The sequence below is a fragment of the Eleginops maclovinus genome, chromosome 14 (genome assembly GCF_036324505.1).
Source record: "Eleginops maclovinus isolate JMC-PN-2008 ecotype Puerto Natales chromosome 14, JC_Emac_rtc_rv5, whole genome shotgun sequence".
Classification (NCBI taxonomy): domain Eukaryota; kingdom Metazoa; phylum Chordata; class Actinopteri; order Perciformes; family Eleginopidae; genus Eleginops; species Eleginops maclovinus.
Window position 1 is genome coordinate 5,323,756 of NC_086362.1, and position 26,072 is coordinate 5,349,827.

The window sequence follows — 26,072 nt, forward strand, 5'->3', positions numbered from 1 at the left end:
CTAATAGTTTAGCTTCTGCTTACAGAGGTCAAAGGCTCAAGGCTACGGCTGCTGTAACCACTATCTCTTTCCAATACGTTTTTTTCTGCAAGATGTTTCTCCATCTATCTTGAAGTTAAGCCTTCTGCGTGAGAAGGGGGAACAATTAGCCATTTTCGGGCTAGCTGAACCCGCGAACCCTTTTCTCAAATGTATGCGGTAAAATGTTGGAACCATACACCTCTGACTCTGACATCCCAAAAAAAAAGGATGACATTTACCATTTATAACTTAAGCCTGCTACTCTGCGGTGATTCATTTTTGCCTCCAGTCTTTCTTTGTGTCGCCTCTAGCTAACACTGTGATGTAATCGTGACGTCGGCACTAAAAAGGGTCTATATGTTGGTGTATAAATCATTTCATTACGAACCAGTGACTCACACACATAATGCATATGGCTCTCTTTATATGCACACACAAACACATGCGATATTCAACCTTACACCCATGGAGAAATAACCGGAAACTTGTTCATTTCATAGCAACGCAACACTGCCACCAGAAATCGTCAGAGTTATTAGTCTATTATTAGCTGCAGTAGCGGTTGCGTCCCCCTGTCTCCCCACCCTTCCAGTCTACACAGCGCTGTCATTATAGATTACTGGATCCTTATTGTATTCAGACGGGGGCCGCATCCATGTTTCACACACTGCGAACGGCTACCGAGTGGAGAGAGATCAGATTTTCCATTAAATAGACCCCAAAATGCAAGAAGTAACATTTCTCTGGGAAGTGGCAAGCTGATCACTCTGTGAATGGTATTGAGGCTTTTGCATAAACAGATGATTACAGTCTGTGGAGGAGAAAAAAGGGGAGGGGGGAGTTGAGACAACAAGGAGAGGGGAGAAGTTTGTGGAACAATGAAAGACCCTTTCTTCTCCGTCTCTCTGCGCCTCAAACATTTGGCACCTATGTTTCGTCTTTTTTTTCTGCTCACATAAAAAAGGAAACACACACACTCAGACACACTCAAACACATATATACACACACGGTGGGAAACTGCAGAAATGACAAGAGGCAGCTGTGAAAACATTGCTTTTCAGTATCAGAACAGGTTTGAGAGGAAATATGGTGCAATTTAGTTTTTTTTACAGCTCTCTGCCTGTCTGGGTGAGTAAAGAGAGCCCTGTCCAGTGGAGCTTTTACAGTCTACACACCATAAACATACACACACACATCACGCTTGAAAACCCAAACCCTGGTGTCACTGCAGGGTTGTGAACATTTGCCTTTTGCCTGATTTGAAGCAACTCGTTTTGTTTTCTTACCGCTGCCAGATTTTTTTCAAGGGAACACATTCTCTTCAGTGTCCTCATTTTCTACTGAAACATAAGCAAGTGATTTCATGCTAGTGACAGTGGGAAACTTTCTACTTTTCTGCCTATTTTTGGGCTCCAGACATAGCACGGTTAACTTCCTGTTTCCAGTAAACACTTTAATCCCTTGAATATGTTGATCAAATTGTTATTTTCTGGCCCTGCTTTCTGAATGACTTCCACACATTTAGCAATTGATTTCTTTAGAATGTTATCCCCAGCAGCTCAAAAGAACAAGGCTTCATTTAGAGTGTGTGTGTGTGTGTGTGTGTGTGTGTGTGTGTGTGTGTGTGTGTGTGTGTGTGTGTGTGTGTGTGTGTGTGTGTGTGTGTGTGTGTGTGTGTGTGTGTGTGTGTGTGTGTGTGTGTGTGTGTGTGTGTGTGTGTGTGTGTGTGTGTGTGTGTGTGTGTGTGTGTGTGTGTGTGTGTGATAATGTGTCAGACACTGCCTTTCATTAGGGAAAGTGCTCTGTGGATCTTAACTGTGCATTCTTTGTTTCTCGTTATTATTTTGTATCCCTCTTCACATCATCAGCACTCTAGATTAAACTGACACAATCTGCAGCCTGAATGCGAGGACACATCAAACGCACACACACACACACACACACACACACACACACACACACACACACACACACACACACACACACACACACACACACACACACACACACACAATTAATCACAAGAAAAAGGAAAGAGTCTGTCCGGGTTGCATAACACCTTGAACATAATACAGTTGCGTCTACACACTCCCACACTTATTCTCCATTTCTCGCAATTTCCTCTCTGCCATCATCACCTTTGCCAGAGGATAAATTCTTTGGCTTGCAGGGTTTCTATCAAAGCCTCAAACCACAAAAAGGAGCTCACTGTCTTCATTCGTTCAGTCTTCTGCAAAAATCTGTTTACGCACTGTGTCTCGTCTAACCTCTCTGCAGCCAGCTCTCCTCAAAACCCTTTGCTCCTCTTTTGATGCTTTTGAAACAAATTGCTTTGTCCTGCCGCAGAGTTCAGCTGAAGAACATGAGTGTTGACAGCTATGGTCTTTTTAAGAGGAGTGGGGGATTACTGCATGTATGTATGTATTGAGGTGGATTAAGACTTCGGCGCTAATGAAAGGTCCTGACAGGAGCAGTTTGGGATTTGGTCAGCGAGTCTTAAGCCCAGATAATGCCTTTAAGACCAACATGAAATCAGCCAAAGCAGGGGTAGTAATAATCATAATAACACCACGGAGGGAGGGAGAAAAGAGCAAACAATCAAAAATGTCTGGAAAATGTAATTTTCACTCCGAAACCATCTGTTCCTTGTCTATAATCTGCAGTTGCTTTTGATTAAGATTAAACCCCGCTCAAGCCCTGTGAGCCGTTAAAGAAGTGCAGCCTGTATTTTTTTTTAATAAAAATGAGTGATTTGAAGGGTGATTTAGGGAGTTCTGGAACAAGGTGAGGGGTATGTGTGTTTATAAGCGTGTATATGCATATAAGTGTGTTTGTGTGGATGTGTGTGTCCTTGCTCTTTCTGCAATTGCTCAGGGATTAAGATGATTTATGCTGCCCTGGCGTGACTTCAGATTCACAACGTGTGGGGTGATGGAACCATCATTCATCTCTCTCTCTCTCTCTCTCTCTCTCTCTCTCTCTCTGTCTCTCTCTCTCTGTCTCTCTCTCTCTCTCTCTCTCTCTCTCTCTCTCTCTCTCGCTCTACGTCTCCCTTTTTCTTCTTCAGAGTCGGTAAAAATTACACTCGTAGACTCAATTCCCCTCAGGCTGTCTAAAAGTTTAGATTCATATTCAAATTCTTACCACAGCTGATATTTATCTATCTGTGGGGTTGTTAGTGTCACAAAAGAGCACTCAACAGATTTAGCATAGCACTCTAAGAAAAAAAAAAGTGGTGAAGCCCAGCCTTTTTTAAATGTATTCATGCTTATAAATCTAATTTCCTGTCAAAACCTGGTGCCTCCATTACCCACAATGCAACTCAAGCTCAGACGATTCCACAATTTTAGACTCCATTCACACTTAACCAGGTATTGCAACCAAATGGTCCTATCGTTGTAAATGTGGGGAGTGCGTCCTGGGTGCGATGGGACCGCAAGGGATGCTGGGAAAAACATGTTGAGTATTCCAATAACCTAGCTGCCCATCAATTGGTCGATCAAATTAAATAGGGCAACCAATAGTGAGTGAGTGTCACTCAATTGGACCACATAAGTGTCAATTCTATATAGCCACGCAACCTTGAGCTTATCGCCAAATAACCTGATTTGGTGCGATAGCAAACATATGCTAGTAGCTGCCGTTTAAATTGTTGGAATTCCACTTTAATTGGCTGAAGGCAGTACTGTATTAAGTTAGGGAAAGCAATGAAATGACCAGAAAATGGCAAACAGTTGAGTTGCTGTGTGTGTGTGGCAGTCCTGATATGAGACAACTACCCAAAAACGAGTACATCATGACCGCTATAACTGGATAATGACTGTAACTTGTTTCCCTGTGCAGTGTCTGAACCCAATCTGTCACTTCCAGAAGATTTTCAAATCCAAGCCTTACATTGTGTGTGGGAGGAAGACTAAACAGCGCTTCTCTGCAGCCCCTCTGTACACGCAGCGAAGAGTACAGTAGCCAGCTGCAACCCAAAAAACGCTCCAGTGTTAATTTGAAAGCAGTCCAAACATAATGCCTTTTTTTATTTCACATAAGCTTTCACTTACACCTACAGCACAAAGGAACCCCTTCTTGTCTATGTATACAAGCTCTTGATTTGTCAGAGGTAAGCCTCTTCCCAGTAGCATCCCTCAAACAATTACACAAATCCATTCACTCGCAGTGAGTTGCAGGCGAAACAATGTTTGCAGAGGCTGCCAAAAGCTGATTTCAGGGCATTCACTTAAAAGAGATAGAGAGTGATTTGTGCATGTTTCGATCTGGTACCGAACATATGTATTTATGTGTGTTCAAGGATGTGTTTGTGTGCATTGTGAGCGGGCACATCGTCTGGATTAGGATGCTTTGTTTTGTCAGGCCATCGGTGGTGGGGGCGCATGCAGGGGCGTCTTTTGTCATTGTGTCAGTCTCTTCTTTTTTCTCCTTCTCTCTCGTGTCATGCCTGATAAAAGTTTAACGGTTGCTTCATGCTGAGAAAATGTGTAAAAAAAGGTCTCAGAAAATAAGGGTCCGATCAAGAAGAGTATGACTTGAGAAGTGCAACTTTCCTTCAGACAATGCTTCAATTCTCTTTTGACCATTGTTCATTAGTTAGTTTTTCCCTCCACTTATATCTAATCGTGTGTGCCCTGTGGACACACTCCTGTGACTCGTCCCACAACCTCTGCTAAAGTGGATGCCTGAGGCTTTCTGTGAGCCGCAGACAAGATAAATACTATTGTTTTAGCCTTCGAGGTAGCCATTAGTCTGCGGGCGGGAACTGCAAAACAAAGGGACAGGAAACAGACAAAGAGTCACACTCTTTCCACAATTGCACAGAAACAGGTGTGTCCCCTTAGCGTTTGTTCAAAGGGTTCATCTTTTTTGTAAACCCCCTGGGGAAAGAAAAACAACTCACCTGGCTTTCCCTCATAAAATCCCCACCGCATTTACCTCCATTGTTTGGTGTCGGTGTTGCGTTACTCTGCTTCCATTTTGCCGCTGATGTGTTTTGACTTTAAGGTGATTTTTCTATTGTGGTTTAACTGGAAGCTTTTGACTGCCATTGTGGCATTGCCCAGCCCTCACAGGAAGTTATGCTTAAGGCCGCATCATCAGAGGGGTTGAGCCCGGGCTTTGTGAGGTGATTGCTGCATTTCATAGGCTTGAAAAGGCAGCTGCCACGGTGGATGACGAACAAAGAGGGGGAGAATTAATTTCCACTTCTTGTTTTGTGACCTTGAGGTGAAAGAAAGAAGTGTACACCTAGGGGATGGGTGGGTTGTTGTATGTTTTGGATGCACGCTTCCTCGCCTTCGTGACCAGGTGCACGGAAATTACAAACAACAAGAAAAAAGGGAGCGCCGTGCCGATGATGGAAGGAGACTCGGGTGAAATTTGTCAAGTCACGGGCTCAAGTTGACTCGGCACTTCAATTACTGGGTGCCAATGAATATTCATCCCAGCGTGATGGGGGAAATGGTGCGTGGTGGCCCAAAATAATTCCTGAGCTGTCAGCAGGTTGTTCTATTCGACGACAAACACTGGCGATGCAGCTGATGACATTTCTTTGCAATCTACCTTCCAGGACACGAGAAATGACGGTAAAGGGGAAGAAAGAAAAGGAAAAAAAGGATGTATTCATGAATAGAAAGAAACAGACAAAAGAAAAACCATTAAATACAAACACATTTTCCTCCGAGTGGCTGTATCGTTTCACATTTGGAGTTACTAGAGACAGCACAATAGTGAAAACGCTAAAGCCCTTAAATGGGTCAACGACGCATAAGAAAGCAGCTTCACACGCACAGGAGAGAAGAAGGGAGAGCGCAAATATTAAGAGCACACACAGGATTTACTCCTCTCTCTCACACACACACACACACACACACACACACACACACACACACACCAATTTCACGGCTGCGCGAATGCTTCAGCGAATGTTTGTCTTAAGTAGGGTGAGCTCTCGGCCTTCATAAAACATGTATGGTGCTAATGTTGACCATTATGTGAATGCTTTGCCTCGCAGTTTCCAGGGAAACAGGTTTGATGGACTTAATGGACAAGGCTTTAACCAAAAAGAAAAAGGCATTAAGTCACTCACGATGCTCAGTGATGGGTCAGACAAAACCTTACCCTCGATTTCTGAGGGAAGCACAAGGATTGGGTAGGGTTAGAAAAATATTGAGTTAACTTTTTTGTGTACCCCTCCTGAAATAGAAAGAGAAAACATCTACCCACATCTACTTTGGAAGGGGACCCTAACGCACATATGACCCTATGAGTAATTGTGTCCATGAGCGCAGTGCCTACAGAAAATGCTTCGCCAAAAGGAAATAAGAAGAGACGGAATAATGAAATTCCTCAGCTAGAGGAACTCAGGAGGATATTGTCCCTTGAGGTGGATATTTTGCAATGCTGTATAAGCAGTGTGTGACAAAGGCTTCTGTAGTGCATGTGCCTTCGGGGGGGATGTTATGAAACCATCAAAGGTGTCAAAGGTTGTAACGCGTGCCCTCAAATACAATGCTACCACTGGGAGGCCAACTTCTATAAACCGTGTTCATTTCAATCCTTTCCCCCTCAACACTCTTCCTCCATATGAGACGCATTAAATGTGTCCTCAAAGAGAGAGGAGGCGAGAAGAGAGCGGGAGGATAACCCCCGTCTCCCATTGTTACACCCTTTCATCTATTTTTATAAGGCGAAGGCGCGGAGGGGCAGGAGAGAGGGAGCGGATGGAGGGGAATAAAAATAAGTTCTGGTGGGCCGCGGTATTCTCGGAGCACCGTCGATAACATAATGCATCTACGCTGTGATCCATACATATGTACAAGTAATGTGCACACACCCAGCTATACTGCACACACATGCTTGATTACACACAGTTATTTTTGTTCAGCGTTAAATCCACACCACTCTCTGTAAAAAACAAGATCGTACTTTACCTTAAACCCCCTTTTTAAGTAGTTATTATTCATTTTGACAACAGTAGTGTTGGTTCATGAATTTTATAATAACTATTCTATATAAAGCATCGAGAGCTGATGTTTATACTGATTTCTGAGCGGTTGCGCTAACAAAAGCATGTTAAAATGTATAAAATGTAAAGGGCAGTATGTTGATTAACCTTTACTACAAGTTACAAGTGTTTAAGGTCATAACTGTTCAATGATACATTTAAAACTCTTAAGAGATCTTCGTATCAGTTTGAAACATAACACTGTTTCATACTTTGTTTAAAAAATATATACTTGTTGTTTATATTCATTTTTAATTTGAATAAAGTGACAATTGAACCAATAATTATTAGAAGTAATGACCTACTTACGTTCCTGCACCCTCCGCATAGCCTACAGCCCCGGTTAAAACACTAACAACATCTCCCTCATACTGTAAGACACACACACACACACACACACACACACACACACACACACACACACACACACACACACACACACACACACACACACTGATTATCATTAGCTTTGCACATAATGCCTGCAGCAATGGAGCATTTGCTTGCTGTTGTTTTGACAGTTTTACAGCATTTAGCTGCGTCTCTGAGTCATCAAACCACCCCGATTAAAGACGAACACGATGTCAAATTCCTAAATAATACAACCTAATTGGTATCAATTAGTGTTAGCAGCCGACGCTGCTGGCACAGTGAGGAGTTTCCTGACAAAATCCCTTTCCCAGAAGGAATGCCAGTTTACAGCCATGCCTGCTGGAGATGTAGCACAGCAAGCTGTTCTGCAAATAGGCACACGTGGGTGAACTCAGACAGGGTGGCAAATGAAAGCTACGAAAACAAAAGTTCGGATGATTTTTTAAACATGTTGGAGGACAAAGTTGTGGGCGGTGGTAAGAAAGCATAATGTGAAGTATTGGAACTGTCGGAAGGTTAAGCGTCTGGCGGGCCATATGCCACATAAATAATGTGTAAGATAAACAGAAAAGGCCTAAAACATGCAAACGTCAGCTTATGCACAAACACAGCCAAAAAAATGTACACAATTTGCAATTCCAACCTTAAAGGTCAAGTGGAGAGTCACTGCTTATATTCAAACTGGAGTCACAAGGGCATCTAAACAATTTTGGCCAAGCGTTACATCTGGCTCCTGTTGGCTTTGGTGATACATGTTCACCTTTAGTGCTAGTTCTGTAATCATAAATCGCATGTTTCATAATCAGCGCTGCGTTCTTTGTGTGCGAAATTAAATTGGCGGTTTCTCAGAATGTGATGAGCAGGCAAAAAGAGTTCCAGCAGAGTTATTATGCATGAGTTTGAGTATGTGCTGTAGTGGGAGATGGTGTTTGCACATAAAGTGTAGTATGTTGGCAAATGCATGAATGAATGCATGAGTGGTCCCAGCTTGGTGTACAGAATGTGTGAGCACCTGAATTTGTTTTTCTGAAATCTTATTCCCCGAAGTGCGGGGAAAAAAAAGAATGCCTTCATTCTTTCTTAGTGTTTCTCTCATGGTGTGAAGTTGGCGTGCTGCAACATATGCACATACATATGTATCGTTCTTCCTATCAGTGGTCTTGTTTGGAAGCTTGGTCCATGTTCGAGGATCAGAAAAAATAGAAATAAATAAATAAACACTTGCAGGCAGCGAGGGAGATTATTGGAATACTTGCAGCTAGCCCCCTCCCATGTTATAGACCTCACACTGGGAAAAACATGGCTCCCAACTGTGCCACGGTGCGGCACACCTGATGTTCCTTCTGCACAACCTGTTCACCTCATCTTCTCCACAATCATGCTCAGAATCCAAACCAGTTATTTTGACAAAAGGGAGGAAAGTTAGAGCGAGAGGCAAGAACAGGAGGAGGGGCAGGGGAAGATCCAGCGGGAAGGAGGGAAAACAAGCAGAAGACAGAGTGCCTGGGAGGAAAGGGGGTAAAGAGGAAAGGAGGGGTGGGAGGCTTTGGCTGAGTGCCTTGGAGGTGTTTAATTGTCTTCATGAAGACCGCCCCGCAAAACATTACACCTGACACACATACCCTAGTTTAAAAGTGATGATATCATGGGTGAAGAAGTAAAAAAAAGAAAAAAGCATCAAGGTTCATTTCAAATTAACAGCTGTCGGAGAAAGTGATTTTATTCCGAACATAACAAATACCAGTGCCATTTGGAGACAAGCCAAATTGCTAGTCACCGCTCCGTTGCACCTAAAAAGGCACAAAATGCACATGTCGGCGCGTATGACTGTAGGCACTCATTGAAAAAACAGTCATGTCGCTGCGGTGTCATGAAAAAACATTCTGCTTCTCTTTCTCCTGCAAGTGCTGCCTTTATCAACTCCACATTGTAGAAGACAATGCCAAAGTACAGCCATGTTTGAAGTTAAATCGTCACACATATTTCCCTGACTTTCATTGCCGGTAATTGACAATAGCCTACCACTTTTTTTTTTTAAACCAGCCTTTTTGTGGCTTATATTCTGCACATAAACAGTGGACATAAAGTGGCCGTGTGCACTTTTTCTCTCTCAAACCAAATGGCCAGCGCGGGCTGTGTATCAGCTTTTGATAGCCAGCTGAATGGCTTTTTTAATCTCTGTCAGGAGTGGGTGTCCGCTGCCTCTAGCTGCACAAAACACCACAGCAACGATTCCATTATCCACACTGGGACCTCCACAATATCTGTGTGTGTTGGTGTGTCTGCACACCACATTCATCCGTTCTTCTTTATGTTTGGCCATTTCCTCTGCATCCGACATTGCAGTAGATGTACTATCAGAGGCACAACATCCATTTTGAACAAATCCTTACAAAATTCCTCTTCAGTCTCCTGTCCTCTGTTGTTATTTGAAATGAAATGTCCAAAAGTGTGTCCCTGAAATCCCCTGACTAATGCTACATTTAATTGAGGAATGTGATTTTTTTTTACAAATTAAGTAAACCACTCTGGCGTCTGATCCCCCAAAACAGTGGGTTGTAAATAAATAAACAAATGACATATTCTCACTTGGTTTTCTTAAAGAAGGAAATCTCAAAAGAAAGTATGTTGAGTTGCAATAATCTGTTGTTGTTGGCTATAGACAATCCACAGAACAAACCATTTGCTTTGGTATAAAGTACCTAGTGAACTCTATGCAGTACACATTCACCTGGACATATTTTCTGGCAATACAATTTTCAAATATGTTTCTAAAAGTGGCTCTCTGACTCTCGGGTAAATAACACCACACAGTGTATGCGTGGCTAGATTCCGATATAGCTAAATGAAAAACACATTGTTTGCAATTTGCATTTGACAGGAAACATAAACAAACTTTCCGCACAGATTCCTCTGCTCTGTTTTAAGAGAGGGTATTTCTCCGAGCTTAATTCTGTCCTTGTTACAGGAGTTAAGACTGCACTGGGTGGGCTTTACAGTCCGTGTGTGCCCATGCGGAGAGGGGGACAGGACTGTGGATGTGACACTGGGGTATGATTTGAATACCTGCCGTCTCCGGCGGAGCAGTGATCAATCATCTCTCCGTCAAGCGCCACTCCCTGCTGGCAACTTCTCCACGCATGTAACCCCATCCCTCACTTCTCCCCAACCTTCTGTTTCTCATTTTTTTCCACTTTTAATATTAATTTTCTCTCTATCTCCTGGTCCCTTTCCAAACTCCCATCCTTCGATCTGTCTCTGGGCTCCTGTGCAATGTGTTACTCATTTACTCTGCCCTGCCATGCTTTCCCTCAGTGCTCTCTCTCACATCATCTCACCAGGTCCTCTTGTTCCTTCTATCTCCCTTGCTGTCGTCTTGCCTTAAGATATCACAGGAAAAAAACAAGGGGCGTGGGGTAAGCGACAGATGGAAAAGAATGAGGAACACGCTGTAGAGGACCGCAGGCACATACTTAATTCTGTAATCTTTTAGACACTCTTTACACATTATTATGTCTTTCATTTCCATCTCGATTTTAATCTCCCCAATTAATGTTGCAGTGTTTTTAACTTGTGCACACATGGACTGTGACCTTGGGGATGGCGATGGGTGGGGGTGAGCGTGTGTAACATGCTGATTTATAGTGTGAATGCCTTCCGCTGGGTGATTTTTCACTGCACAGCCTTCCGCCGGGTGTGGATGGGCACACAAAACACACTCATATACACACACACACACACACACACACACACACACACACACACACACACACACACACACACACACACACACACACACACACACACACACACACACACACACACACTCCCATCCCTCTAACATGTAGGGGGAAATCAGACCTAAGACCAGTGCTGCTGCTGCTGCTCCGCTCTTGAAATATGAATGGTTTTAATTAAACAAACTTGCTTTGCCATCTGGCCCTACAATTGGGCTTGCTTAATGAACAGAGTTTCACACAAACACACACACACACGCACATTATTAAACAGGCTAAGCAGCATTCCAACGGGTAAAGCTTTCGGAAAACAGAGAGAAATAACAACTATGAAGTGATCTAGTGAGGTGCTTCAGAGCTGGTGCAGTGCCTCGTTGTGGTGCGGAATGTGGAGTGTGTGCGTGGCTTTCTGTTTGTACGTGAATGAGCATGTGTGTTCATTTCTTGATGTCTTTACAGTCTGTCCATCAGTGGCTCAGACAGTCTGTACTCGCTGACAACTGCTGTGATGTGCCACTTCCTGTCTGTCCGACTCTCGCGGCGCAAACTAGCCAACAGTAAATGATGATGCTTATAATCCAACGGTGGAACCCCAAGATTTCTCAGCAGGAGAAGAGATAGAAGCGTGTGTGTGTGTGTGTGTGTGTGTGTGTGTGTGTGTGTGTGTGTGTGTGTGTGTGTGTGTGTGTGTGTGTGTGTGTGTGTGTGTGTGTGTGTGTGTGTGTGTGTGTGTGTGTGTGTGTGTGTGTGTGTGTGTGTGTGTGTGTGTGTGTGTGTGTGTGTGTGTGTGTGTTAGGGGGTGGTTGTCTAGCAGCAAAAGCTCAGAGACGTGGGAGGCATGCTAACGTTAGCAGCCAGTGGGATGTGCTTTTATACCCTCTGAGGCTACAATAAATTTGTCCTATTCATCTGTCTTGCAGGCAGCTAAATAAAATTAGGCATCAGCCTCTCCAAGATGCACTCAGTGATATAGTACGAATAAAATTTGAGTAACTTATATATTCCATCATACTTATAACCCCGGTGATATGTAGGATCCATTTTTTTTCAGGAACTTCTTACAAAGTAAAGTGAAATGCTGGTCATTTGTAACTTCAAACTGGGATAATGTGATGGTCTCCTTTTCAAGTTTCCCTCACAATGGCAAGAGATAAATGAACACGAAGTAAAGTCCTTTCCATATGGTGTCAGATACTCTGAGTGGTCATACATTGAAGGTGCACAAATGCCCCATTTAGCCACTGCCCTCTGTAGTGTTCTCCTTTATTACCGGACCGAAGTTACCTTTAAAAACTCCTTCTCTCGCCTCTAGATTCCTACACACACTTGTGTCTACTTTAACAAGTCTTAACTGTGTTATCATTTATTTAATATTTATCATTTATATAATGATTCACACTAGGGATCAAATAGAGTAAATCCTAAGCAGCGTGACCTACCTCAACCATCACAGCAAAGCCGCCATGATGTACTGAACAATCGTATTACATCGTCAGTGCCCGGAGCTGCTCACATTCACACAGAGGTTTTATATGAAAACACCTTCCACACCTCACATATGATGAAAGGGCAATGTGGAAGCATGTTATTTTGAGGTGTACTTGAACCCCTCCTCTCTCCCGGCAATGTGGAGATCAATAACGGAGCAAAAGGGTTTGACCCATGATAACACCGTACATCTGCAAGGGTTCATTGACATCCATAACGGCCTAATCGAGTGTTTGACTCAAAACACTCAGCGTTTATGAATATCTGATGAGCACCGGGGTAAGCTTATGAATAAGTGAGGGGCCCAGCTGTGCATCAAAAAGATCAAGACGTTGTGAAGTGTACCAAATGCTAGAGTGATGTGCTGCTCATGATTTATAATAAAATGTATGCTTTATCTTCCTCACATGACTACAAATTGAGTTCTTTGTGCGCCGTTCAACTGAACAAATTTCAAAAACCAAATTCTCAAAGGCTCCTGACATGCAGATATTGACTGCCTCTCAGTCTTCACAAGGAAGAAACTACAGAGGAGTCTTGTGAGATAGGTCTGGGCAGTGTGGATTGGGTCAGGAATATGTTCATATTCCCGCGTTGACCCCAGCACTCCCTGTTTTGAGACGGTTGGAAGAATCTGTCTTGGATGGAGAGGTTGTTTTTTTTTCTATTATATTTTCCTATTCGACACTCCCAATGGAAAAAAAAGTCAGCAAATAGAAAATAATAAAGTTTGAAACCTGACCTTGATGAAGGAGATGAGAAAAAGAAAACATGGTCCCTTGGCACATCTGTGCATGGGAGAAAATAAAGGAAGGATGAAGAGCGAGGAGGCAGAGAGTGAAAAACAGATTGTGTGTGTGTTGTTGTCTTCACATTTGTTTGTCTGGGTCTGTGTTAGTACGGATGCCTGCATATGTGGGTGTAGGTGTTCGTGCATTCATGTGTGTGAGACAGACGAGCAGCTGCAGTGGAGGACGATTGTTCCCTGCACATTGTGCAAGCATCGATCGACAACAAGCAAGTTAGAGCCAGAAAAGGCACGGAATCAAAAAGGGACACAGGCCTTTTGTCCACATCTCACCCTGACACAAAGCAAAGACAATCAAACGTGATCAATCAGTAACACTGTGAATGGGAAAATCTAATCCTCAGATACAGTTTGCAAACGGGCCCCAAGGTCGAGGTTCTCATAATCTTGATTTTACTCCAATCGCTTTAATCTAAAAAGGGTAAAACAAAAATCACCTTACCACGAATAGTGTGCACGTACAAACCTGCAATTACACGCTAATCATGCCCATGCTAACACTGAGCACCACAGCAAGCCATCTGTTACCTTTTGTTCTCCCTCTTTCCCCATAACCCCCTCATTTTCTTAAAAGGGCTCGGGTTTCATATAAAACCGTGCGTGTTGACTACAACACAAGGGGGAGCGCTAATGACTGTAGTTAGCATCCCTCAAGAGGCTGAAGCACTTTGCCAATATTTGCCCTAACCTTAGATGATTGCATTTACTTTACACTCAGGTATTTAGCTTATGCCCTTCTCCACGGTGACCTGAAGTGAGCAAGTTGGGGCTCAGCTTCTTCCTCAAGGACACTTTAGCAGGAAGCACATTTTAAGCATTAAATGACCTGTTGGAAAACAAGGCCGCCCAGGTGCTACACCCCAACTCTAGATTATATCTCACCATAGCCTCGGAGAAGAAACTTTAAGCATTGTTATGTTGCAAGAGATTTCCGAGGTTGCTTTGAGTTTAAAAACAATCTGTTTAACAAAACAGGCCAACGTTCACATGCACTCAGCTTGTACAGCATGCCTTCCTGTATGCACACATATACACACCATTTTGATCTCACTGAAGATAGCGAGCAGCAGCCGAGCATGTTGTTTCTCTTGGATGGAGACTGATTCATATATTGACCTTGACTCTGTTCCTCCAACAAATCTCCTCTAAAGCTGCAGTGTACTTTGTAACAGTACCCGCAGAAACCGTGGAAAAATGAGAATTAACAACATGTGCGCTGAGCTGAAGCCCAAACGAATGGGGATTATATTACCATTTTATTTGAGATCATTGTAAAACTTTTCACATTGGACAATATGTTTTGATAGATGTTTTTTTTGTACTGGTCTATATTCCATTTGGATTAACTATATACGCTATTTTTTGTTCTCAAGTGGGATTTGATTGACAGGCTGATAACACTTTTCATCTAAATGGGTTTTCCACCATTGGCGGTCCCTGCCGTATCACTTTAAATGGAGGCTAAATTGAAATGAGTCTTTTAATTGGTTCTAATTTAGCCAATAAATGAGTGCCCATCGTCTGAAAATAGGACATTTTAAGTACCCACAAGGTAGCCCTATCTGCTCATAATAAAGTGGTTCAAATCTCTTTTAATCTCTCTTAAAGCCAAAAGTCCAGAAAGCTCACTGTGGGCACCTGCCTGTTTGAAGAGCACATCTGTCTGTTTTGTATGACCTTCTACTTAATGTTTGGGGTCATTGTAAACCTTCAATTAGACAATTTACCAATGTTCCCTAAAGGATGTGGACACAGCAGAACAATTATTTTGACCCCACTGATCTGAGATAAGTTAAGGCATCATCTCCGAAACAGCTCCATCTTAAAAGAGAGGATGTGAATCTTTAAGCCATTTGAATATCCTTATCCTAAGCTGCAATGGGGAAGCCTCTGCACTTAGGCTTAGCGCTCTCGAGACAGCTCCTCCTTGTTAAGCATCGCCTCAGACTCCGAGACTATGAATGGGACCATTAGCCCCATCTCTCAGTGCACACCCAGATACACACACTTGCTCATATTTTGGTCTTGGTAGGGAACTGGCTTAGTTGAGCTGTGAGAAGATTCTGCAAGGGGAGATGCAGCGCTGTAACCAGGATTGTACAATAGGCTTTTTTCCAGTGCTCCCACTCACTCTAGACTACACTCTTTTTACATTGCAACCTACAGAAAATCGGCCAATTATCTCCCACATGTAGAAAAATAAACTCCTTCATATCGGCCTCAAGCCAGCACGCATTGCAAATCAGTAAAGCTACTATAATATAAAATAACTGAAGTAGGTTATTTACCCCCTATTGTTACTCCTCCTCAGAAAAAAATCTACACTGAGTCAAGCTGAACCCCACATGAACGAAACTCAATAGGAATTGTAAGGAAAATAGCTTCAAACTAAAATGAGAAAGAAGGCCTAAAAGGTGTTGATCTTAAAGAATATACCTGCTTCAAATAATCCCCCGTGTAGCGCCTTTGATCAAATAAGCCGTCTGTTTTCTGGAAACAGAACTGTAGGTTTTATAATAAATCCCACACCATGTCCTCACATGATGTACAATTGAGCAAGGGCTTTAGCTTTCACAAAAGTTGCCCCTGCATCACAACCTCAATAAGACTACAAAAAACAAAAAAATGTCCAAGCCAAAAACACCTAAAGAAAGGTCTACTCTGTGATAAGAGTTAGGACAGACCCTCACATGTTTTTGTATGTTTCTGACACTGTCTACCGTTGGGCTTGCTACTGTGATTGAATGCTCTATAGTATCTAAGTGTGTGTTTCCTGTATCTTAACGCTTTCTTAACCTTCTTTAGTGTTTGCCCCTACCATTTTCCATGTGCTCTGCCTCACCGACACTGCCATCCGGCGTTGTCCTCTCGTAGCTGTCCTCGGGCAGGGGAAGGGCGCCCAGCCGGGGGCCCGACGAACTCTTGCTGCTGGGCGTCTCTGACTCGTCCAGGCCGCTGTCGTAGCAGCTCTGCAGCGATCCCTGCTGGTGAGGGTCCTGGGGCTGGCTCACCACCGAGAAGGTCACTCGGCGAAACGGCTACAAGAGAAACCAAACGGCCGGGGGTCACTATAAAAGGGACTGTTGTACTTTTATTGTTTGACGACAGGTAGGGAGTTCGATCTTCTGGATTTTAGAAAGGGATTTCGGGTCAGGGTAGTGGAGAAATAGGTTAGAAAAAAGGAGGCTGGGGTAAGAAGGCTATTGGAGGAGTCATATAAATGTGCTGGCTAGATTTTAAGGACACAACCATTAGAGCTAACATAAATCTCCAAGCTAGCTGTGATGTCACTTTCCTGACCCCAAAACAAAGACACGCAACCTACAATCTGCTCTATCACTACAGCCAACAAAGACCTTTTATCACCTCAAACAAGGTCATGCTTTCCTCTCAGAGACCCCTGAGATCTCTCAATAGCATGGCGTGAGACTGTACAAAAGGAATCTTTCACAAGCTTGCGTGAAGCTCAGGGGACCAAGACCACAACTGACTAAATGTGTTTGTTAAATAAAGCAAAGGAGGGAAAAAATGCTGCGGCCTCATTTACTTGTTTGTTTGCCCATTAAAAAGACGACAAGGTGAACAAGCGTCCTACTCTGTAGGAAGTCTAATTCCCCTCGGCAGAGCGAAAGCACAAAGACGAGTGTATACAAATAGGGATTGCGTGTAAGCACATGCGCACACACAAAAGCTTCTGCTAGACGAGTTGTGGGTTAACAATATAAATAAGTGTAGCCGACTCAAACACATTATTGAACAGTGTCCGGAGTTAAGCAGTAACAGGGCATGTCATTAAATCGGAGGCCTATTGCTTACAGTCTGTTTGCCCTCCTCCCCTCAACATCTCTCAATCCCTGTCTGAACATTGTACAAAGGTAATGGCAGTTGGGAGGGGGGGGTGGAAAGAGGGAGAATGAGCATGAGGCAAGGAATGGAAGATCCAGTTTGGTCATTACCAGAATAAATGGCATAACAAATGGCTGATGTTATTCATTAATTAGATACAAACACAGTGTGAGCATACCCATGTTGCTTCCCCAACCCATTGCTCGACCTCATCACTTGTTCTTCTGCTTTTTGCCCACCTCCTTCCTCTTGTTCCATCATAACAATATTAAATAGGACAAAAGCCCATTACACTCTTTCTTTCTCTCTCCATCTTCTAATATTGGTTCCCCAGATTGTCTCACCTGATGAGGGGAAATCTGTTATCAGCCACTGTGATCGGTAACTGCGTCTTTAATTTGTACATCTATCCATTACCCATCTACTGCCGTCATTTGATCTGAGAGACTGATACCAAAACATCATGTCAAGCTCTAATCTTGTGTTCATCTACATCTTCAGAAAATGAGTGACAGATGAAGTGCACACAGATACACACACATACAGGAAACATCTCAGCACATGTCACCATAGGAAGGTGATTGTTATTTTGTCATCCTATCATACTTACAGTAAGCATATCTGAATCTCTGCCAGACACATACCATGAAAGAATGACTTTTTGATAATGAAAATACCCACAAGCCACTGGGGGAAAAAAATGGGCTTCCTTCTGCTGTTTGTTTCTGTATGGAAATTTGCATTTATTTATATATTTCGGCCCAGTTTCTTTTTCTCTGGCTGGCTAGCACAGCAATCTTGGCAATAACTCATGTTTCCATGTAATTACAATCAACACTCAACAAATGAATTGGTATAAATATTCATGTGAATTTCACTCGGATAGTCAAACATTTGTTGCATAATTAAAATCGGGGCCCAGAAGGAAAACTGCTCTCAATAAGTGCAATAACACTTGAAGAGATGCTGAGATATTAAACCATGTTTTTTTTATTTTGTGGTGTGTTTGTTTTTACTCTATTTATCTGAGACACTTGTTTGGTGTGAGGTGTGTGTTAACAAATCCCACAGCTTGCATGTGGACGGAAAAGAAAGCACTTTGTCTGGATCAGATTCAGTGGAGTGCCACACTGCCTCGGAAACACGGTTTTCTAATGATACAAATTAAACCACTGTTGCCTAATGAATTGCTGGCGAGACTGTCGCAAAGAAAAGAAACACTCGAGCAGGCGCGCACCGAGGGAAAATTGAGTTTGGGAGAGAGAAAAGAAGCTGAAGGGAGGAAAAGAAAAAAGTTAAATGAACAAATAGATTTTATTCACCTGAATTTCCCCTTATTTTCATTGGAGGGAGAGCGAGATAGAAGAGTCAGAGGCAGAAAAAAAAAGCTAATTTGTTTGCAGACCAGAAATGGAGTTCATGCCGAGATCGCCAGAGGCTTTGGATTAGAATCTGCAGCAACCACCGTCTGCACAGCGACCTTCGCTCCCTTCATTCTGTGTCTTTTCAATAAATGAATAAAATAAAAAGCGATCCTTTTTTCTCTTATATTTGCGTGTGCGTGCAAGTCTCCTTGTGTGTCTAAGAAGTAGCCAGGGAGCAAAAATGAATTGTCCAAAATGCCATGTGACATTACATATGCTTTTTTCTCTCTCTCTCTCTCTTTTACGTATTCAATTGGGAATTTTTTAAGGGGTTTGTCACATGGCCACACCACAGGGAAAATTAACAAAAATGATCTGCCATGCACACACAAGCTATCTGGGTTGAAGGCTGGAGATTTGCTGCCACGGAGATACTTTAATGCATGAGCAATTGCAAGGGAGATTTTACATTGTGAGACATGAAAGCAAGCTGTGGGTGTTACAGGGAAAATGTTCCTCTCGCTGTCCGTCCATGCTGTCATATGGCCCAGAACTGTCCCCTACTGTACTGGTCATTTTAAGACCCAGTGTTCTTGTAAAGCCTGGATGAGTACAGGCCCTTTGATGGCTGTCCCTCTACTTCCCACCCTGACCCTGCCTGCCCTCATAGTACGCTCAGCTGTCAATCAATCTAGACGTGCGCATTCACACACACTTAAATTTCCTGACCCCAGTCGCATTTAATTTCAAAGGAGAGCCCCGTATTTCTGAGGAAAAAAGATGCCTTACGAGCCAATAGAGTTTGTTTAACAGTCCTCTATGTGATGGGTCATTTTTGAACACTTGGATTTAGAGGTCATATATTTTTTAAACACTTATCAAATCACTTTATGCATAAAGTCAATAGCTAACGTTGGGTTCTGCCAGAGAGTGCCCAAGCATTACATGTATGGCTTTCATTACATGTTAGCACCAGTTTGCTTTATACGAACCAGATGCCGGGACCCATTTAGGAGGGGCCTCTTTGGGGTGCGCCTGTGATTGAAAGCCAGCTGTGACAGCCACGGGTGATTGAGCAAATCCGTCATCCCAGAAAATGAACAATGCAAACAAGCTACAGGTTTACTGGGAGCTCTGGCCGAAGCTTGGCCGGGCCCTTTTTCTGGACGCTAAAGGGAAAACACATGGGCTGCCTGACTCGAGCTGGGCTGGAGCCAATAAAAACAGGACCTTGCCACTCTTGTCAATAATGTGTGACCTTTCGGATTTGATTTTCATTTCCTTCCCCCTCCCCCTTTAAAAACATTGAGCCACTGTCAGCATCGCTCTCTTCAAACCTTGTTTTTTTTCTCCCAGCAAATCATGAATGGGTAACAGATTGTTTAAAGGTAGAGTGCTCTGCCTTTGCATGAAACCTCAGAGTTATACATTTCAATGGCACTAGTCAAGGCACATTACTTAGGGCTATGTAGTAGCTTTCATGTAAAGCATTTGCTAAAAAAAAAAAAAAAAGTCCTCTATCAGATCTGCAATTATCTTCCCATTTGGTATGCTTAATGTCACTCGTGATACACTCTATGTATAGGACACACAATGGTGACTGTGTTTATGCTTTACTACAATCCTCGTCCACTGAGGAAGCCTTTTGAACCCGTTCTCTCTGGTTGCCTGGTTTTATAATTAAGCCCACCTTCACCAGAGCCTCCGGGTGGTTTGAAGGATAATGGAACGATGTAGGTAAGTCTGCTCGGAAAACAGAGTGTGTGTAATTTCAGCTGTAAATACCTTTGGCGGATGGCAGTGACCCACTACCGTGAACCACAGGAAGTAATTGAGGCTGGGCAGGACTTGGGGCTAGGGGAGCAAACGCAAACTGCAGGGCCAGTGTCTTATTGCAGTCAACCAGGAGAGATGAAGGGACACAGGGAGTGGAGTATGAGTAAGTGAGATGTAGAGACGGATAAAGAGACCATTTGAATGGGCTGAAGTGAGAGAAGGGCCTGACACACGAGTATGGCCATGATTGCCAAAAGTGCCAGTCTGTAATTAAGAAGCCATGTTTCATTTTTAATGGGCAACTAGACAGCGACCTGCGATACGCCACCTGAGACGCCCAGAAAGTGCCAAATAGCCACGCTACACCAAACAACATACTTGCGGGGATCCTAAATTGCATTAACCTAATTGCGGACACTGATTTGTAAAGTTTAAATGCAGGTGAAGCTGTAATTCCAGGACTGATGAATTAAGAAGCTTATGAGATACACTGACGCTGATGCTATAAACGAGACAAATGCCCTCAAGGTGAATGTCTGACTGGAAATCAATTGGAATCTGATCAGGCTGGGTTCAAGTTCTGTTTGGGTGCTGCTCAGCTGTACTTAATTACGATGCAATGCTAAGCTAATCCAAGCATAGATTGCCCTCTGGCATTGGTAGTCACAAACGAGAAAGGTTGAATTTGGATGGGCTCTCCGGTGTGTTGACAAGGTGGATTTCAAAAAGGCTTTCTGTCAGGGCCGAGTAAGTTGTGGGAATTCTGAGGGAGTTCTGGATGCAGCTTTGTTAGTGCAACCGCCTGCAGAGGCTCAGGTATCGTGTTCTAGCCTGACTGATAGCTTTGGCCCTGTCAAGCTCCAGTGCTCCTCTTCACTTCCTCACATTCCCCCGGTCTTCTTCAAGCTTCTTTCCTCCGCACATATTCCTCCCAGGTCATTCGGGATGAAGAGGAGAAACCAGGCTAACATTTCCAAAGAACACCCAAGACTCGGGGAAGAAAAGAGAGAAAAACATAGCCGAGATAAAAGAGGCTCTTGCGAGTTCAGTGTCTGATATTTCCAACATTGTCTTCTGAGTCAACAAAGATGCAGAGAGTGTTTTTCTTTTTCTTGTCCTAGTCTGCTGAGTTTGAAAAGAAGTGGTTTTATTCACATCTTTTACACAGCCGCTCTCACAAGGGCACCCAGCTGCCTGTTCCTCACCTTAACTGTGCCTTTTAATAATGGATTGGAATATAATAAGAGATAAGATGGACAGATTTGAATGCTGATCGTTCATTTAAAATCGAGTCAGGTAGATACGATCCGCATGGGTCCAGAGCTTGATAATAATATTTTTTAAACACCTTTAAAAATGCTTTTATTACAGGAGGTGCACACATTACGGGCAACACAGCACACAGCCTCGTTAAGAGTTGATGATGCTATTAGCACTCTCCTGTCGATCTTTAAACTATGAGTATTTTTTTACCCTTCCCTTTTACCATGTGGTCGTTTTATGATCTTACCGCGCACAGATCAATCGAATGTCCTTCAGCACTAGCTCAGGCTTTCTCTTGAGTCTTTACTGACCCTTTATTGCACTCTTTGGCAATAGAGAAAGCTATATAAATATAGTATGTGCTGCAGTAAGAAAAAGACCATTCAATAATTCCAAAAAGACAGCAGGACACACAGAACATGAACTCCCTTATGCTTCCGATGATTGTATGGTTGGGTTGTGCCATAAAAAGTTGTTGCTAGGCACAAAAAAGTCTTCTGAATGAATTCTGGAGGGATGCATTCTTAGTCGCAGAACTCATGCCTTGGGAACCATTTTGGATTAAGAAAAGAGAAGTGGGAATTGGATTGTAAGAAAAGATGCAAAAGTTGGAGAGAGCCTAAGAACAGAACAAAGAAAGGGAAATGGATAATAAGCAAATGAGAAAGCTTCATGTGCTGTCTTCATCCACACCCCCTCTATTGCATTTCCTTTAACCAGTGTGTTGGGAATGCCTTTGGAGGAGTGCCACAGTTAGCACTTTCCTATTAGCATGCACCCCATGTGTGTCAGACCCGCAGAAACGGGGGGGAAAAAATGGAGAGTAAAAGAAGATCACATGTGGTTACTTTCTTAAAGTCTGGTCTAAACTTTTAATTGCTCTTCAAGTGGCGGATTAGGCCATTGGTGTAACAGAGATACTATTCAGTGGGGATGCGTTTGAACATCTTCAGAAGCTTAGCCCAACCCCTGACCTGCCTTGAATGGCAAAAAGAAGAGTGTTTTGGTTGGTTGGGGTGGGGGCTGAGATGGGTTGGAAGGGGGGGTGGGGGGTGGGGGTGTTGAGTGGCAGTGGATTAGCTTCAAACTGACAAATAACACCCTTTGTAGGATTCTGCTGCTTTTCTGCTGGGCTGCAGGAACACCATCACAGCAAGCCTGGTGTCATGTAGCATGAGGCTAAAAGGGACATGAAAAAACGATACATGAAGGCTTCATAATTCATAAAGGGAGGCTTGTCATTGTCGACCAAATAACTAATGTATTTGCGTTCATGCTGTGGTAAATTTTTTTGCGGATTTCCACAGCAACATCCGCGTCTGTCAGCCACGAATTATGTTACATCCTCTCATTATGAATGGATGGGGCCTATCCTGTGTCGCTTTGTTTGAGCCACTGATGCTGACACAAGCACTAGCAGACGCTTGGAAAGAGCGTCAACCAAACCCTGCGCCTGGTGTTGCTTACATAGAGTCTGCCGGCAAAATCTTGAGATCACCTTTCCTACTTTTTTGGAATTCCACCCTTGTTTGAAAACCAACATCTGAATGGCATTCTCAGGCACACTCAGGCATGCAAGCACCCGTTCTTGGTTATCTGAGCGAAAATGTATGTGTCATGTCTTTGGCATTGTCATGTCATTTCACATGTCACCCCTCCGTCAGCTTAGGTTCCCAGTTGTGGCATGGAGGTTGGTTGGGTATGTAGGTGTCGTGTGTGGGGATCCATCACAGCAGTGACTGAGATTCATCTGACCACCGGCCCACTACTGTCAGTTTTTGATGAGCCTGGGGCTGGCGCTAACGCTAGCTTGTTGTGACACAGGTCTGGATGTCAGCAGAAAGCATGACATGGCATCAACGGAGCCAAAGCGGCCAAATGCCAGAGTTGAGCACTCGCTGCCACAGTTATGAGAAACAGAAGCTCACTTGTTTTGCTACCTGTCCCATGTGAGCACATATTTAGAAGGGAGATTTAGAAGCCTTCAAATGCTATATCTAAACAAGTCAATGGCAAAAACAGTGATAGTATCTGAAGGAAAGGATAAAGAAAGGAAAAGGCTGAGATAAGAGAGGGAGAAACAGAAAGAGAAATGATTCTTTATTTACCGTCATGAGTCACTGATGACAGATAACCCGCGTTTAAGGGATCAGGGCTGCCATCCAAACAGGCAAAATAGATGAGCGAGATAAATTGGGGGAGGTTAGAGAGCACATCCAGCTTATCCGCTAATGAGGCGTTCTATTTGTGTATGATCATGCGGGCATGTATCATTCAAGTGGGATAAGTAGTATGCTCCCTAGTGTGTCGCACATGTCCATCCCTTTTTGTCTATGTGTGTTTGAATCCCCACTCCTTCAATCAGCATAGCACCACCAGGTGGCGCGTCTCGATGTAATGAATGCCAACAATATGTCCTCATCATATCACTTACATGCACTTTCCTTACAGGTCCCATCCACCACCTGTTCCCGACAACATCAGCATAAGACAATTACGATCCAAACAATGATGAAAGGAATTATTACAAATAAGCAATTAGACCCTAATGTCAGGATGAATAAACAGACGTTGAGAAGGGGGTGAATGGGGGATAGAAAAAAAGGTCAAAGGCAAGCAAGGGTACAATTATTACACAGCACTGCTAACGTGCTAACATGCTACTCTCTGGTGCAACATAAAGATTATGAGAAATGGACTGGCTACACATACTGAGCTGCATATTTAACAGACTGTGACTTGGCATTGAAGATGTTTCTTCCCCCACATTTCTTCCTGTCATGTCCCCCATCCCTCCATCCTCGTTCATCATCTCAACTCGTCCCCCCTTATCTCCCGACTTCCCTCTCTCCCCAATCTCCAGTCTCTGTCACTCTCGCCCGCTCCTTCCCTCCCTTGCTATCTTTGCTGAGATCACGCAAGGTCAAACCTTCCTGACGTTTGATGGATGAAAATGGAATTAAGATGAAAGCATACTTTCAGATAATGAAGATATGCGGCGGGAGATTAGGAAGCCGGTGAGGCTGCAGAGGTGCCGACCAAATTAATATTGAAATTTATGTGTGTTTGGCTCAGGCCCAGACAATCCCCATGTGTTATTTTCACCAGGGGGGCCAAAGTGGAAAACATAACAAAAATGTTAATAGTGTTTGAGGGGTGGCGTAGTGGAAAAGCTGTGGGATTTATTTTCTTTTTCAGCCGACAGTGTTCATTTTTGTCAGATGCAGGAATGCAAAATGAACTAAAACACAATGCAGCTATTCAGGAGCAGAGAGCAGCAAGAGATTGTGTTGGGAGCATCAAACCTGCACACCTGTAGGGCTTTGTGTGTGGAAATCAAAGATTAAATCCGTAGGATGTAAAGGTAGCATGTTTGCAAACTTGCCTATTCAGATAGCATTCACATTTAAAAGCATACGATATAAATCTTACCAATCTTCCCCATCGCAGCAATTCTAAAGGCTGTATCACTGCATGCATGATGGAGGAGCATGTTGTAGTAGAAGAAGGTGAAAGCGATAAGGCCTCGTGCCTCAGAAGGCATCAAAGACATACAGTCTATCAAGCCCCAGTATCGCTGTCTGATGACGGTGATATGAACACTAATCCGCATGTAAAATAGTCCTCTCCTCTAAGGCACTGCTTTGAGTGCTCTTAGCTAACAATGTCTCTCTTCTCCAATCCTTTCCACATTCTTGCTTTCTCTTTGACACTATTCCCAGCATACCAAAAAAAAGGCAGAACAGATACACAATGTGCTCTTAAGGTCTAATTTTCAGCACCAGCTCTATTAGATCTCATTACTCAGTTGTTGACTGGGCAGCCATTTTGGGGCAGCTAATGGGAAATTTGATAATGGCGTCCGGTTGTTTTGGTCCCCACTGTCACGAGTTCTCCAGCACTCTGCTGGCATTGGCACTTTGTTAAGGGGGCTCAGGAGTGTATGAAAAACACAATTAACAGTGCAGCTTGTTTGTTCCCTCTGGTATTTCTGCCTGATAAGTCAAAATAATTCAGAAAAAAACATTTGGAGTAGGAGTACAAGACAAATGCGTAGTTCAATTTGGCCCTGTTTTTGTCCTCACTAAGCTGCAAGCTGTTCCCCAATTATTGAATGAGAAAGACGGGAAAAAAACGTGGTCAGGTCACATGGGAGATGCCAACAAAGAAGCTCTTTGTTAAGACATTAAATAAGCAGGCAAATTGCAAAAAATATTAGCTTTTTTCAACCTTAATGAAAGTTACAGAAAGGTCAAAGAGGCATTATTACTGGACACCTGTGCCTGCTTTCCGGTGAGCTCTGAAACAGTGTACCAATGCCTCTGTGCCATCAAAAAGCGAGTGTGTGTGTGTGTGCTTCACCTATCACCTTACCGGCAGCTGG

General features: G+C 43.3%; 1 protein-coding gene across 3 annotated transcripts in view; it reads right to left on the minus strand.

The window, feature by feature from the left end:
* The window catches only part of pcdh7b (protocadherin 7b), a 102,247-nt gene that overhangs the window by 37,015 nt on the left and 39,160 nt on the right, over positions 1-26,072 (minus strand). The window contains exon 2 of one of the 3 annotated variants that reach the window (XM_063900989.1): positions 16,282-16,477. The exons of 1 other annotated variant lie outside the window; for it this stretch is intronic. In XM_063900989.1, coding sequence (XP_063757059.1) covers positions 16,282-16,477 — 196 coding nt within the window. Of the gene's footprint in view, positions 1-16,257; positions 16,478-26,072 lie in introns of all 3 variants that reach the window. One more of the 3 variants, XM_063900988.1, reaches the window with a different exon arrangement.